The sequence below is a fragment of the Hyla sarda genome, chromosome 13 (genome assembly GCF_029499605.1).
Source record: "Hyla sarda isolate aHylSar1 chromosome 13, aHylSar1.hap1, whole genome shotgun sequence".
Lineage (NCBI taxonomy): Eukaryota > Metazoa > Chordata > Amphibia > Anura > Hylidae > Hyla > Hyla sarda.
The window spans coordinates 27,195,464-27,211,968 of NC_079201.1; the positions used below are offsets into that span (position 1 = coordinate 27,195,464).

The 16,505-nt window shown below is 45.0% G+C and overlaps 1 protein-coding gene across 4 annotated transcripts in view; it reads left to right on the forward strand.

Annotated features, from left to right (window-relative positions):
• The window catches only part of CCDC57 (coiled-coil domain containing 57), a 99,983-nt gene that overhangs the window by 32,114 nt on the left and 51,364 nt on the right, over positions 1 to 16,505 (forward strand). For all 4 annotated transcript variants that reach the window (XM_056550030.1, XM_056550028.1, XM_056550029.1 and 1 more), the window contains exon 7: positions 1,202 to 1,402. In XM_056550030.1, coding sequence (XP_056406005.1) covers positions 1,202 to 1,402 — 201 coding nt within the window. The remainder of the gene's footprint in view (positions 1 to 1,201; positions 1,403 to 16,505) is intronic.

Below are 16,505 nucleotides of genomic sequence, written 5' to 3' on the forward strand. Positions count from 1 at the left end.
CTTTTGAAGAGTTTTCCATCTTTCCTGGGCTCCTTTATGCACATTAATAAAATGGGGTGCCGAAACTTTTGATCCCCACTGTATATATATATATATATATATATATATATATATATAATCTGATGTGTATTTCCATAGCAGAAATCTAAGGCTGATCCTAGCATTTCTGCCTTAGATGTGCAGTTTTCCCTGATGTGGATCCATTCAAAAGCAAGCGCCATTGTCCGGAGTTGGACTACCTCAACTATTTGCTGTGAATAGAAACCTAGGCAGTGCAAGTGAATACATTTCTTTTGCATTAGAGGCAGATTTTCATTGGATTTGATGCAGACTTCAGAATGCATTCTGTCTCAAAATCCAAGTCAAATCTGACCTGCGTGAGCATAGCCTAAAACTGGTGGAAGGTAACTGGATCTGCTTCTGACAATAGGTGTTGGGGACAGCGCAGATGAAAGCAACTGCTCTGCATCACGGCTATAGCTAAGAAAATGGACTAAAGTTATGTAAAATAAAGAAAATCCAGGAATGAGCTAGGTGCAAGGGTCAGATAGTTGATATCTGTCACAGCGAAGGTTTGTCTGTTAAACTGCATCTGTCCACTACTAAGCTGCCCACACATGGGTTATCAATAAACTTCGCTTTAAAAAAAAACTTCTAGGCCTTGTTCACACCGCCATTGTGCTAATCAGTCCATCCAAAGAACGAAGGACGGGAGTTGATCAGAGAAAAAAAATCCTGCATTTCCTATGCTTTCTCCCCCAAGCTTAAGTCAGTGGGATCCGTCAGGACCTGGCAGTGTCAGATGTGCTCTGACCATTAAGGGTCAGTACAAAATAAAACCGAACGGACCCTTAATGGGTTGGAACCCAAGGCAGTGTGAACCTAGTCTGAGCCTGGTAAATTCTATTGACAAAAAATAAAAATGGAAATCTGAGTTGAAAGCAATCCTAAATGTGACTGATTTGTTTAAAACCAACATGAGAGCCCAACAGAAAATCTAATCTAAATGTAGGATCACACATGCTGTATTTTGCTGCATATTTTCTGCAGCTAATTTTGCTACCCATTGGCTTCAATAGGAAGGAAAATATGCAGCAGCAAAATACAGCATGTGTGACCCTACCCTAATGAATACTTTTCTGCCTGTACAGCTTTGTCTCAATGTAAATGAATATTTACTGATGGAAATGTTACATTGCAGACACGTGCAGCTAGACCGACTTGCACGTGAGAAGGAGTCGGCTCTGGAATCGATGAAGGAGGCTCACGCTGAACATGCACGCCGGCTAGAGAAACAGGTCAAGGAGCTGCAGATGTGTGTAGAGACTCTGCAGGCAGAGCAGCAAAGAGCTCAGTGCAGGCAGAAAGCCACACTGACTGAGAGAGACTCCACCATTGACAAGTGAGTACAAATATGCCAGCATAAATTCTTTGATGTGAATTTCTATACACACAGTAGTATTAACCCCTTAACCCCTTAAGGACACATGACGTTCTCATACGTCTCCATTTCCGAGTCCTTAAGGACACATGACGTATGAGAACGTCATGTGTTTTACCGGCCCCCCGCAACCATCTGGAGCGGAGCCGGTCCCCGATGCCTGCTGAAATCGTTCAGCAGGCATCGGGGCATATCGCACAGGGGGGTAATTATGACCCCCCATGTCGGCGATGGCCGCAGATCGCTGGACAATTCAGTCCAGCGATCTGCGGCGGATTCCGGGTCAATCGGGTCTCCAGTGACCCGGTGACCCGGAATTATTGGCTGATCGGGGCCGTCAGAGACGGCCCCGAACAGCCAGAGCCAGCAGGGGTGAGGTGGCACTGGTGCCACCTCACGATCGCCCTGATTCGTCGGCCGGATTACCGGCCGACCAATCAGGGCGCCTGCTGCGGGCGTCACTCCCGCAACCCGCTCCGCCCCTCTTCCGGAGGACGTGAGCGGGTGCGGGACGTGCACCCCGGGTGCTGGGGACCCCGATCCCCGGCGCCCCTGTTGGGATCGGGGCCCCAGGAGCAGCGGCGGAGACGACGAGGGACTGACCTGTGCAGCGAGGATCGTTGGAGGTGAGTGACAGCCTCCTGCTGTTGCTTAGCAACAGCTCCCAGCATGCAAAAAGGGCATGCTGGGAGCTGTAGTTATGCAACAGCAGGAGGCAGACCACCACAACTCCCAGCATGCCCTTATGGGCATGCTGGGACTTGTAGTTTTGCAACAGCTGGAGGCACATTCTTTCTATGGAAAAGTGTACCTTCAGCTGTTGTGTAACTACAACTCCCAGCTTGCACAATCAACTAAAGTGCATGCTGGGAGTTGTAGTGGTGCATCTGGTGGTTGCATAACTACAACTCCCAGCATGCCCGTTGGCTGTCGGTGACTGCTGAGAGTTGTAGTTTTGCAACAGCTGAAGGCACACTGAGTTAAGTAGCAAACCAGTGTGTCTCCAGCTGTTGCATAACTACAATCCCCAGCATCCCCAGCCAAAGTAGTATGCCTCCAGCTGTTGCATAACTACAACACCCAGCATGCCCTTCCGCTGTCCGTACATGCTGGGGGTTGTAGCTTTTGCAACAGCTGAAGGCACACTGGTTGCAAAACACTGAGTTTGTTACCAAACTCGGTGTTTCACAACCAGTGTGCCTCCAGCTGTTGCAAAACTACAACTCCCAGCATGCACTGATAGACCGTACATGCTGGGAGTTGTAGTTTTGCAACAGCTGGATGTTCCCCCCCCCCCAATGTGAACGTACAGGGTACACTCACATGGGCGGAGGATTACAGTAAGTATCCAGCTGCAAGTTTGAGGTGCGGCAAAATTTCTGCCGCAGCTCAAACTGCCAGCGAGAAACTACTGTGAACCCCCCGCCCGTGTGACTGTACCCTAAAAACACTACACTACACTAACACACAATAAAATAAAAAGTAAAAAACACTACATATACACATACCCCTACACAGCCCCCCTCCCCTCCCCAATAAAAATGAAAAACGTCTGGTACGCCACTGTTTCCAAAACGGAGCCTCCAGCGGTTGCAAAACTACAACTCCCAGCATGCACTGATAGACCGTACATGCTGGGAGTTGTAGTTTTGCAACAGCTGGATTCTCCCCCCCCCCCCCCCCCCCCCAATGTGAACGTACAGGGTACACTCACATGGGCGGAGGATTACAGTAAGTATCCGGCTGCAAGTTTGAGCTGCGTCAAATTTTCTGCCGTAGCTCAAACTGCCAGCGAGAAACTACTGTGAACCCCCGCCCGTGCGACTCTACCCTAAAAACACTACACTACACTAACACAAAATAAAATAAAAAGTAAAAAAACACTACATATACACATACCCCTATACAACCCCCCTCCCCAATAAAAATGAAAAACGTCTGGTACGCCACTGTTTCCAAAACGGAGCCTCCAGCTGTTGCAAAACAACTACTCCCAGTATTGCCAGATAGCCGTTGACTGTCCAGGCATGCTGGGAGTTTTACAACAGCTGGAGGCACCCTGTTTGGGAATCACTGGCGTAGAATACCCCTATGTCCACCCCTATGCAAGTCCCTAATTTAGGCCTCAAATGCGCATGGCGCTCTCACTTTGGAGCCCTGTCGTATTTCAAGGCAACAGTTTAGGGCCACATATGGGGTATCGCCGTACTCGGGAGAAATTGGACTTCAAATTTTGGGGGGTATTTTCTGCTATTACCCTTTTAAAAAATGTAAAATTTTTGGGAAAACAAGCATTTTAGGTAAAAAAAATATATATTTTTTTACATATGCAAAAGTCGTGAAACACCTGTAGGGTATTAAGGTTCAAATTACCCCTTGTTACGTTCCCCGAGGGGTCTAGTTTCCAAAATGGTATGCCATGTGTTTTTTTTTTGCTGTCCTGGCACCATAGGGGCTTCCTAAATGCGGCATGCCCCCAGAGCAAAATTCGCTTTCAAAAAGCCAAATGTGACTCCTTCTCTTCTGAGACCTGTAGTGCGCCAGCAGAGCACTTTTCACACCCATATGGGGTGTTTTCTGAATCGGGAGAAATTGGGCTTCAAATTTTGGGGGGTATTTTCTGCTATTACCCTTTTTAAAATTGTAAAAATTTTGGGAAACCAAGCATTTTAGGTAAAAAATATATATATTTTTTTACATATGCAAAAGTCGTGAAACACCTGTAGGGTATTAAGGTTCACATTACCCCTTGTTACGTTCCCTGAGGGGTCTAGTTTCCAAAATGGTATGCCATGTGTTTTTTTTTTGCTGTTCTGGCACCATAGGGGCTTCCTAAATGCGGCATGCCCCCAGAGCAAAATTTGCTTTCAAAAAGCCAAATGTGACTCCTTCTCTTCTGAGACCTGTAGTGCGCCAGCAGAGCACTTTTCACCCCCATGCGAGGTGTTTTCTGTATCGGGAGAAATTGGGCTTCAAATTTTGGGGGGTATTTTCTGCTATTACCCTTTTTAAAAATGTAAAATTTTTGGGAAACCAAGCATTTTAGGTTAAAAAAATATATATTTTTTTTACATATGCAAAAGTCGTGAATCACCTGTAGGGTATTAAGGTTCACTTTACCCCTTGTTACGTTCCCTGAGGGGTCTAGTTTCCAAAATGGTATGCCATGTGTTTTTTTTTTTTTGCTGTCCTAGCACCATAGGGGCTTCCTAAATGCGGCATGCCCCCCAAAAACCATTTGTCGCTCCTTCCCTTCTGAGCCCTCTACTGCGCCCGCCGAACAATTAACATAGACATATGAGGTATGTGCTTACTCGAGAGAAATTGGGTTTCAAATACAAGTAAAAATTTTCTCCTTTTTATCCCTTGCAAAAATTCAAAAATTGGGTCTACAAGAACATGCGAGTGTAAAAAATGAAGATTGTGAATCTTCTCCTTCACTTTGCTGCTATTCCTGTGAAACACCTAAAGGGTTAATACACTTACTGAATGTTTTTTTGAATACTTTGGGGGGTGCAGTTTTTATAATGGGGTCATTTATGGGGTATTTCTAATATGAAGACCCTTCAAATCCACTTCAAAACTGAACTGGTCCCTGAAAAATAGTGAGTTTGAAAATTTTGTGAAAAATTTCAAAATTGCTGCTGAACTTTGAAGCCCTCTGGTGTCTTCCAAAAGTAAAAACTCATAAATTTTATGATGCAAACATAAAGTAGACATATTGTATATGTGAACCCAAAAAATATATATTTTGAATATCCATTTTCCTTACAAGCGGAGAGCTTCAAAGTTAGAAAAATGCAAAATTTTCATTTTTTTCATCAAATTTTGGGATTTTTCACCAAGAAAGGATGCAAGTTACCATAAAATGTTACCACTAAGTTAAAGTAGAATATGTCACGAAAAAACAATCTCGGAATCAGAATGATAACTAAAAGCATTCCAGAGTTATTAATGTTTAAAGTGACAGTGGTCAGAATTGCAAAAAACGCTCTGGTCCTTAAGGTATGTTGCAAAACTACAACTCCCAGCATGCCCAGACAGCCTTTGGCTGTCTGGGCATGCTGGGAGTTACAGTTTGGCCTTCCTAGTGGTTGCCACAGTAAAGATCACATTACTCATTACTTGTCATTACTTGTCACTGACAGCTCCGATCATCACAGTTTTCCGGGTGATCGGGTCACCAGAGACCCGATCAGCCCTGAATAGGAGAAAATCGCATGTCTGAATTGACATGCGATTTTCTGCGATCGCCAAAATGGTGGGGTCCTGGGACCCCCCTCGGCATTTGCACGGCATGCTTGCTGAAGGATTTCAGCAGGCATGCCGTTCCGATCTCCACCTGGTGAGCGGCAGAGACCGGAAAACGCCATGACGTACTCATACGTCATGGGTCCTTAAAGCCCAGGGTGCGGAGACGTACGCATACGTCATGGGTCCTTAAGGGGTTAAAGGTGTACTCCAGCCCTAAGACATCTTACTCCCTATCCAAAGCATAGGGGATAAGATATCTGATCACGGGGGTCCTGCCGCTGGTGACCTCCGCAATCTCTCACGCAGCACCCACTTGTCTCAGCTGCACGAAGCGATGATCGCTCCATGTCTGAAGACTAACGACCACGGGGCTGGAGTATCGTGATGTTAGTACTCCGCCCCTTGTGACATCACGCCCCACCCCCTCAATGCAAGCCTATGGGAGGGGGTGTGGCGGTAGTCACGCCCCATCCCATAGGCTTGCAGTCTCATTGGGTACAATGCTTGGTGCTAAGCAGCAGTCTGGGTTACCACATGCTCAATGATTGCAAAAAGAAGTCTGGAAAGCCCCAGTGAATATCTACAATGGGAAACTAATTCACACTCTGTGGTGTAATAGTACATTGCTGTCAACCTCCACAAAAAAAGTATTTAGGCAGCCATCAATTGTGCAATTTCTTCCACTTAAAAAGATGACAGAGGCCTGTAATTTTCATCATAGGTATACCTCAACTATGAGGGACATAATGAGAAAAAAAATCCATAAAATCACATTGTCTGATTTTTAAAGAATTTATTTGCAAATTATGGTGTAAAATAAGTATTTGGTCATCTGCAAACAGGCAAGATATCTGGCTCTCACAGACCTGTAACTTCTTCTTTAGGCTAAGTTTCCACTTGTTTTTTTTCTCTGGCAGTTTTTGGGCCAAAGTCAGAAGTGGATCCATAAGTCAGGAGAAGTATAAGTCCTTCCTTTTATACGTCCTATTCCTTTTGAATACACTTCTGGCTTTGGCTCAAAAACTGCCAAAAAAAAACCAAAACAAGTGGAAACTTAACCTTAAAGGGTACTCCTCCCCTAGACATCTTATCCCCTATCCAAAGGATAGGGGATAAGATGTCAGATCGCCGCGGTCCCGCTGCTGGGGAGCCCCGGGATCCCCGCTGCGGCACCCCGCTATCATTACAGCACAGAGCTAGTTCGCTCTGTGCGTAATGACGGGCGATACAGGGGCCGGAGCATCGTGACATCATGGCTCCGCCCCTCGTGACATCACGGCCCATCCCCTTGATGCAAGTCTATGGCAGGGGGCATGACGACCACCACGCCCCCTCCCATAGACTTGTATTGAAAGGGGCGGACCGTGGCGTCACGAGGGGCGGAGCCGTGGCGTCACGAGGGGCGGAGCCGTGACGTAACGATGCTCCGGCCCCTGTATTGCCCGTCATTACGTGCAGAGCGAACTCACTCTGTGCTGTAATGATAGCGCAGTGCCGCAGCGGGGATCCCGGGGCTCCCCAGCAGCGGGACCGTGGCGATCTGACATCTTATCCCTTATCCTTTGGATAGGGGCTAACATGTCTAGGGGCGGAGTACCCCTTTAAAGGGGTACTCCCGTGGAAAACTTTTCTTTTTATATCAACTGGTGCCAGAAAGTTAAAGGGGTACTCCGCTGCCGTGTGTCGGAAGCTCCGCTCCCCAGCGTCCGGAAGTTTATTGTTCCGGACGCTGTGTGCGAGCTTCCGTGTTCAGGGCTTCCCCTCGTGACGTCATGCCCGCCCCCTTCGTGACGTCACGCCCGCCCCCTCAGCGAAAGGCTATGCGAAGGGGGCGTGATGGCCATCACGCCCCCTTCCCATAGACTTTCGTTGAGGGGGCAGCCGTGACGCCACGAGGGGCGGCCCTGAACACGGAAGCCCGCACACAGTGTCCGGAACAATAAACTCCGTGTCGGAGCGGAGCTTCCGACACAGGGCAGCGGAGTACCCCTTTAAACAGATTTGTAAATTACTTCTATTAAAAAAATCTTAATCCTTCCAGTACTTTTTAGGGGCTATATACTACAGAGGAAATGCTTTACTTTTTAGATTTCTCTGATGTCATGACCACAGTGCTCTCTGCTGAACTCTGTTGTCCATTTTAGGAACTGTCCAGAGCAGCATATGTTTGCTATGGGGATTTTCTCCTGCTCTTGGCAGTACCTAAAATGGACAGCAGAGGTCAGCAGAGAGCACTGTGGTCATGACATCAGAGAAATCTAAAAAGTAAAGAATTTCCTTTGTAGTATATAGCCCCTAAAAAGTACTGGAAGTAGTAAGATTTTTTAATAGAAGTAATTTACAAATCTCTTTAACTTTCTGGCACCAGTTGATTTAAAAAAAAAAAAAATGTAAAGTTTTCCATGGGAGTACCACTTTAAGAGTCTCCTCTGTCCTCCACTCGTTGCCTGTATTAATGGCACCTGTTTGAACTTATCAGTATAAAAGACACCTGTCCAAAACCTCAAACAGTCACACTCCAAACTCCACTATGGCCAACACCAAAGAGCTGTCGAAGGACACCAGTAACAAAATTGTAGACCTGCACCAGGCTGGGAAGTCTGAATCTGCAATAGGCAGGCAGCTTGGTGTGAAGAAATCAACTGTGGGAGCAATTATTAGAAAATGGAAGACATACAAGACCACTGATAATCTCCCTCGATTTGGGGCTCAACGCAAGATCTCACCCTGTGGTGTCAAAATGATCACAAGAACGGTGAGAAAAAATCCCAGGACCACACGGGGGGACCTAGTGAATGACCTGCAGAGAGCTGGGACCAAAGTAACACAGGCTATCATCAGTAACAGACTACTCCGCCAGGGACTCAAATCATGCAGTGCCAGACGTATCCCCCTGCTTAAGCCAGTACATGTCCGGGTCCATCTGAAATTTGCTAGAGAGCATTTGGATGATCCAGAAGAGTATTGGGAGAATGTCATATGGTCAGATGAAACCAAAGTAGAACTTTTTGGTAAAAACTCAACTTGTCGTGTTTGGAGGAGAAAGAATGCTGAGTTGCATCCAAAGAGCACCATACCTACTGTGAAGCATGGGGGTGGAAATATCATGCTTTGGGGCTGTTTTTCTGTTAAGGGACCAGGACGACTGATCCGTGTAAAGGAAAGAATGAATGGGGCCATTTTGAGTGAAAATCTACTTCCATCAGCAAAGGCATTGAAGATGAAACATAGCTGGGTCTTTCAGCATGACAATGATTTCAATCACACCGCCTGGGCAACGAAGAAGAAAAACTTTGGATGGAGTTGAAAGTTGCCCAGTGACAGCCCCAAAACATCACTGCTCTAGAGGAGATCTGCATGCAGGAATGCGCCAAAATACCAGCAACAGTGTGTGAAAACCTTGTGAAGACTTACAGAAAATGTTTGACCTCTGTCATTGCCAACAAAGGGTATATAACAAATTATCGAGATGAACTTTTGTTATTGACCAAATAATTATTTTCCACCATAATTTTGCATATAAATTTTTAAAAAATCAGACAATGTGATTTTATGGATTTTTTTTTCTCATTATGTATCTCATAGTTGAGGTATACCTGAAAATTACAGGCCTCTCATCTTTTTAAAGGGGTATTCCACCCCTAGACATTTTATCCCCTATCCAAAGGATAGGGGATAAGATGTCAGATCTGCTGGGGACCCCTGGGATCCCCGCTGCGGCACCGCGCTATCATTACAGCACAGAGCGAGTTCGCTCTGCACGTAATGATGGGCGGTACAGGGGCCGGAGCATCGTTACGTCACGGCTCCGCCCCTCGTGATGTCACGGCCCGCCCATTTCAATACAAGTCTATGGGAGGGGGCGTGGCGGTCGTCACGCCCCCTCCCATAGACTTGCATTAAGGGGACGGGCCGTGATGTCACGAGGGGCAGAGCCATGACGTCACGCTGCTCCGTCCCCCGTATCGCCCGTTATTACGCACAGAGCGAACTCGCTCTGTGCTGTAATGATAGCGGGGTGCCGCAGCGGGGATCCCGGGGGTCCCCAGCAGCGGGACCGCGGCGATCTGACATTTTATCCCCTATCCTTTGGATAGGGGATAAAATGTCTAGGGGCGGAATACCCCTTTAAGGGGGAGAACTTGCACAATTGGTGGCTGACTAAATACTTTTTTGCCCCATGGATGATCTGTTTATTTCTACACTGCTCAAAAAAATAAAGGGAACACTAAGATAACACATCCTAGATCTGAATGAATGAACTAATCGTATGAAATACTTTCGTCTTTACATAGTTGAATGTGCTGGCAACAAAATCACACAAAAATTATCAATGAAAATCAAATTTATCAACCCATGGAGGTCTGGATATGGAGTCACACTCAAAATCAAAGTGGAAAACCACACTACAGGCTGATCCAATGTTGATGTAATGTCCTTAAAACAAGTCGAAATGAGGCTCAGTAGTGTGTGTGGCCTCCACGTGCCCGTATGACCTCCCTACAACTCCTGGGCATGCTCCTGATGAGGTGGCTCCTGGACAATCTGTGGTGCAACGTGGCATTGGTGGATGGAGCGAGACATGATGTCCCAGATGTGCTCAATCAGATTCAGGTCTGGGGAATGGGCGGGCCAGTCTATACCATCAATGCCTTCCTCTTGCAGGAACTGCTGACACACTCCAGCCACATGAGGTCTAGCATTGTCTTGCATTAGGAGGAACCCAGGGCCAACCGCGCCAGCATATGGTCTCACAAAGGGTCTGAGGATCTCATCACGGTACCTAATGGCAGTCAGGTTACCTCTGGCAAGTACAAGGAGGGCTGTGCGGCCCCCAAAGAAATGCCACCCCACACCATTACTGACCCACCGCCAAACCGGTCATGCTGGAGGATGTTGCAGGCCGCAGAATGTTCTCCACTGCGTCTCCAGACTCTGTCACGTCTGTCACATGAGCTCAGTGTGAACCTGCTTTCATCTGTGAAGAGCACAGGGCGCCAGTGGCGAATTTGCCAATCTTGGTGTTATCTGGCAAATGCCAAACGTCCTGCACGGTGTTGGGCTGTAAGCACAACCCCCACCTGTGGACATCGGGCCCTCATACCACCCTCATGGAGCCTCTTTCTGACCGTTTGAGTGGACACAAGCACATTTGTGGCCTGCTGGAGGTCATTTTGCAGGGTTCTGGCAGTGCTCCTCCTGCTCCTCCTTGCACAAAGGCGGAGGTAGCGATCCTGCTGCTGGATTGTTGCCCTCCTACAGCCTCCTCCACATCTCCTGATGTACTGGCCTCTCTCCTGGTAGCGCCTCCATGCTCTGGACACTATGCTGACAAACACAGCAAACCTTGCCACAGCTCACAATGATGTGCCATCCTTGATGGGCTGCACTACCTGAGCCACTTGTGTGGGTTGTAGACTCCGTCTCATGCTACCACTAGAGCGAAAACACTCTAGCTCTAGTGACCAAAACATCAGCCAGGAAGCATAGGAACTGAGAAGTGGTCTGTGGTCACCACCTGCAGAACCACTCCTTTATTGGGGGTGTCTTGCTAATTGCCAATAATTTCCACCTGTTGTCTGTTCCATTTGCACAATAGCATGTGAAATTGATTGTCAATCAGTGTTGCTTCCTGAGTGGACAGTGTGATTTCACAGAAGTGTCATTGACTTGGAGTTATATTGTGTTGTTTCCTTTACGTGTTCTCTTTATGTTTTTTGAGCTGTGTATAACTCCTCTTCATGTATTCCCCATCTGGATGTGGGGGCCAGAGGCTTTCTCTCCAAGTGGAATCGGTGTCCTACACCGTATCCAGGTTGAGAGTGAATGGAGGGGTGGTCAGAAGATCCCTGTTCTGGGGATATATCAAAGATATAATTTACAGTGGAGTTGAATATTAATTGAACTCCCTTCTGCGCCAGCATTGAAAGTCAATTTTTTTTTTACATTTGATACTTGATGTGAGTTTACATAAACACAGTAGTTTTAAAAGGGTCAGTAATTCCCTTGTAGGGGTAATAGACTGTAAAGAAGTAGTGTCCCAGGGGGTGCCACTTTGTAATATACACCCTATCATAGGGCTTGTCGGCAGGAAGGACCCAGTGGTAGAGACTGTAGTGATTTCACAGAAACAGAATGTGTCGGCAGATAAGAACCATTCGGCCCATCTAGTCTGCCCAATATTCTCAATACTATGAATAGTCCCTGGTCTTATCTGGTCTGATGTCTATCTTATATGAAGGATAGCCTTATACCTATCCCTATCTTATATGAAGGATAGCCTTATGCCTATCTCTATCTTATATGAAGGATAGCCTTATGTCTATCTCTATCTTATATGAAGGATAGCCTTATACCTATCCCTATCTTATATGAAGGATAGCCTTATACCTATCCCTATCTTATATGAAGGATAGCCTTATGCCTATCCCTATCTTATATGAAGGATAGCCTTATGCCTATCCCTATCTTATATGAAGGATAGCCTTATGCCTATCTCTATCTTATATGAAGGATAGCCTTATGTCAATCTCTATCTTATATGAAGGATAGCCTTATACCTATCCCTATCTTATATGAAGGATAGCCTTATGCCTATCCCTATCTTATATGAAGGTTAGCCTTATACCTATCCCTAACTTATATGAAGGATAGCCTTATGCCTATCCATATCTTATATGAAGGATAGTCTTATATCTATCACTATCTTATATGAAGGATAGCCTTATACCTATCTCTATCTTATATGAAGGATAGCCTTATGCCTATCCCTATCTTATATGAAGGATAGCCTTATACCTATCCCTATCTTATATGAAGGATAGCCTTATACCTATCCCTATCTTATATGAAGGATAGCCTTATGTCTATCTCTATCTTATATGAAGGATAGTCTTATACCTATCTCTGTCTTATATGAAGGATAGCCTTATGCCTATCCCTATCTTATATGAAGGATAGTCTTATACCTATCCCTATCTTATATCAAGGATAGCCTTATGTCTATCCCTATCTTATATGAAGGATAGCCTTATACTTATCTTATATGAAGGATAGCCTTATGTCTATCTCTATCTTATATAAAGGATAGCCTTATACCTATCCCTATCTTATATGAAGGATAGTCTTATACCTATCTCTATCTTATATGAAGGATAGCCTTATACCTATCTCTATCTTATATGAAGGATAGCCTTATACCTATCTCTATCTTATATGAAGGATAGCCTTATACCTATCCCTATCTTATATGATGGATAGCCTTATACCTATCCCTATTTTATATGAAGGATAGCCTTATGCCTATCCCATGCATCCTTTAACTCCTTCGCTGTATTTGCAGCGACCACTTCTGCAGGAAGGCTATTCCATGCATCCACTACACTCTCAGTAAAGTAATACTTCCTCATATTACTGCAGAAACCTTTACCCCTCTAATATAAAACTATATCCTCTTGTGGTAGTTTTTCTCCTATATAAATCTCCTCTCCTCCTTTACCGTGTTGATTCCCTTTATGTATATAAAAGTCTCTATCATATCCCCTCTGTCTCTTCTTTCTTCTATACATGTTAAGGTCCTTTAACATTTCCTGGTAACTGAACTCTCCAATTTATATCCTTCTAGAGATATGGTCTCCCTTACATTATGTCCAGAAGGTGTTCTCTTATGTTAACAAAAATGATGATACTGTACATTTCTGCAATATGACCGATCAATGTTACATTGCTTCCATGCATGCTTTAAAGTGTACCTTGTGGTTTCAGCATGTATAAGCTGCCCTGTGTGTGTACATGATGAGCAGTAGTATTTTTGGCAATTATATAACTTGTATATGGCATTTTTCAGCAGATTGCTGCTCCATAGGCTTTATCATACATTTTCAATTCTCTCAGAGCTGATTGGAGGGGGAGTCTATGTTTTCTCCCATACACTACACAGGGGAGATCTTTTATGCCTCTATACAATGAGCAGCAGCTTGAAAGGCATAATAAAATAAGCAGTGAGCAGTCTAAACTGTGCATAAAGGCCTGGGGTGAGGTCTATTACTTAGGGATGTCTCTTTGTTGTCCCTCTCGGTAGCTTGTGTGTCTTTCCAGGCACTCTCTCCCCATCTGCCTCCTACCCCCCCCCACATACTTGATATGGGGAAAAAAAGGGGACATATACCGGCGCACCCTGTGCCTTTATCTCATGTTAACAAGAGTGTGAGTGTGTAAGTGAACTGCTCACCTTGTTGTGTTGCAAAATCGCTTGGGGGGGGGGGGGGTGCGGGGGTAACAGCAGCAGCCCGTGTCCATCTGTACCTGGAATCCTGGAACGGTCGTAGAACTGGAGGGAACCACAACTAGCGGCGGTGTGGGGAGAAAAAAGGAAACGTTCTCCTGCGCTTGCTGGAAGTAACTCTGTAATGATGATCTCAGACTCCAAAGAGGTGGAAGTAATAAGCATTTTATTCATGCAAAAACGGGATGACAACGCGTTTCGAGGGGACAGCATCCCTCTTCCTCAGGTCTACCCCCTACATAGACTTGCATTGCTTGTAATTTGATCCTTGAGTAGGCGAAATTAAGCTGACTTTTCAGAGTAGATGACATTTGGTTTGGGGTGGGGGGTGTTAGCTTGATAACAGGAGAAAGAAGCATTTTTGTCTAATAAGATATATTACAATGTTTCTTATATTCACTTTTGATCTATGCATAGTTTGTTGAAATAACACTGCCTATTTAAGATTACAATGCAAAAGCAAGACCCAGGGTGTCTACAATAATGTGTACCCCAATAAATGCCCAGCCATTTTTTTTTCATTATAATGGTGGGCCCTTTTAATGCTAAAACACAGCTAAATAGTTCCCTCTGGTTCTTTACTAAAGTGATAACTATAATATAAATATACTATATGAACAGCACAGTTCTTTGCCCTTTTTCCACTGGGCTTCCACATTTAAAAGGGTACTCCGCTGCTCAGTGTTTGGAAAAAGTAGCTCGTGATGTCATAGCCCCGCTCCCTCATGTTGTCACGCCCCGCCCCCTCAATGCAAGTCTATGGGAGGGGGCGTGAGGGCTGTCACGCCCCCTCCCATAGACTTGCATAGAGGGGGCGGGGTGTGATGTCATGAGGGGGCGGGGCGATGAAGTCACGAGCTCCTGGCTCCAGCATTTGGAACAGTTTGTTCCAAACGCTGAGCAGTCGAGTACCCCTTTAAGCTGGTCTACAGAAGTGATTCTATATATAGTTCTATGTGATGTATATATGGGCATTGGGTAAAAATAATAGTTTAGGGGGACAACAATGGGGAGACTTAGCATGAAAAGGGTTTAGTTTTAAATACATCAAAATGTTCAAAAAGTTTGTGAGCAAAATAGGTGTAAACTAAATCAATTAACGGGTGGTATAAAATTCGAAGAAAAGTGTCTAAGATGTCTAGCAAGATACACCAAATTTATCATACCGCATGAGCTACTGAATTACATTTTGGCAAATATTTAACCCCTAAAGGACGTTGAATGTAAATGTACACCCTTGTGCCCTGCTACTTAACACAACCAGGACGTACATTTACATCCTCAGCAGCATTCGGACTATGAAGCTAAGGCACAAGCTGCGCTCCCTTCATAGACTGTAAGTGACTTAGTGACAGAGAATAGCGATCTCGTTCTCTGCCATTGACCCCTTAAGTGCCGCAATCAATAGTGATCACCGCACTTAAGCATTGCAATTACAGTCCGCCTAATTGCAATATAAAATAAGTGATCAAAAAGTCATATATGCACAAAAGTGAGAGAAACAACACACGATCACGACACATAAAATGAGCCCTCAAACAACCCCATATATGGAAAAATGAAAAAGTTATAGGGAGTCAGAATACAGCAATTTTAAACCCACTTTTATTTTGTTTAAAAAGTTAGACTTTAAAAAAAAAAAGCAGTACAATAATAGAAAAGTATGTAAACATGGGTATTATTTTAATTGTATTAAGCCACAGAATAACGATTACTGGTATATGTAATTTTTACCTTAAACTGTACTGCGTCAAAATGAAACTCAAAAGGGGCTAAATTGTGGTATTCTTTTCAATTTCACCCTGGAAATAATAATTTTTTTAGTTTGCGCTGTAAATTTTCATGGTAAAATGAAAGGTGTCATTACACAGTACAATTGGTTGCGTAAAAAAAAAAAAAAAAAAAAGCCCTCATATGGGTCTGTGGATGGAAAAATAAGAGTTATCTAAGAGTATCCTCAAAGCCAAAATGGCCTGTGTCCTTAAAGGGGTACTCCGCTGCTCAGCGTTTGGAACAAACTGTTCCGAACACTGGAGCCGGGAGCTCGTGACGTCATAGCCCTGCCCCCTCATGACGTCAAACCCTGCCACCTCAATGCAAGTCTATGGGAGGGGGCATGATGGCAGTCACGCCCCCTCGCATAGACTTGCATTGAGGGGGCATGATATAATCACGGGGCGGGGCTATGAGGTTACGAGCTCCCGCTGCCGGCTCCATCATTTGGAACAGTTTGTTCCAAATGCTGAGCAGCAGGGTACCGCTTTAAGGGGTTAAATTTAACTAGACACTGTTGTTTGAGCAAAGTTTGATAGCACAAGTGAATATAGTAAACGTGATATATCTTATTAGACAAAATTGCTCCTGTTATCAAACTATTTACCATCTGCCTCTTCCCTGCTCCTCCTGCTGCTCAGATATTCTTTCCTGAAAATAAGCTTAGCTTTCTCCTGTGTCTGCAAGACAAGCAATACAAGTCTATGGAGGGGGGAGGAGGGAGCTCAGCCCACCAGCTCTTGGAGAACTGCA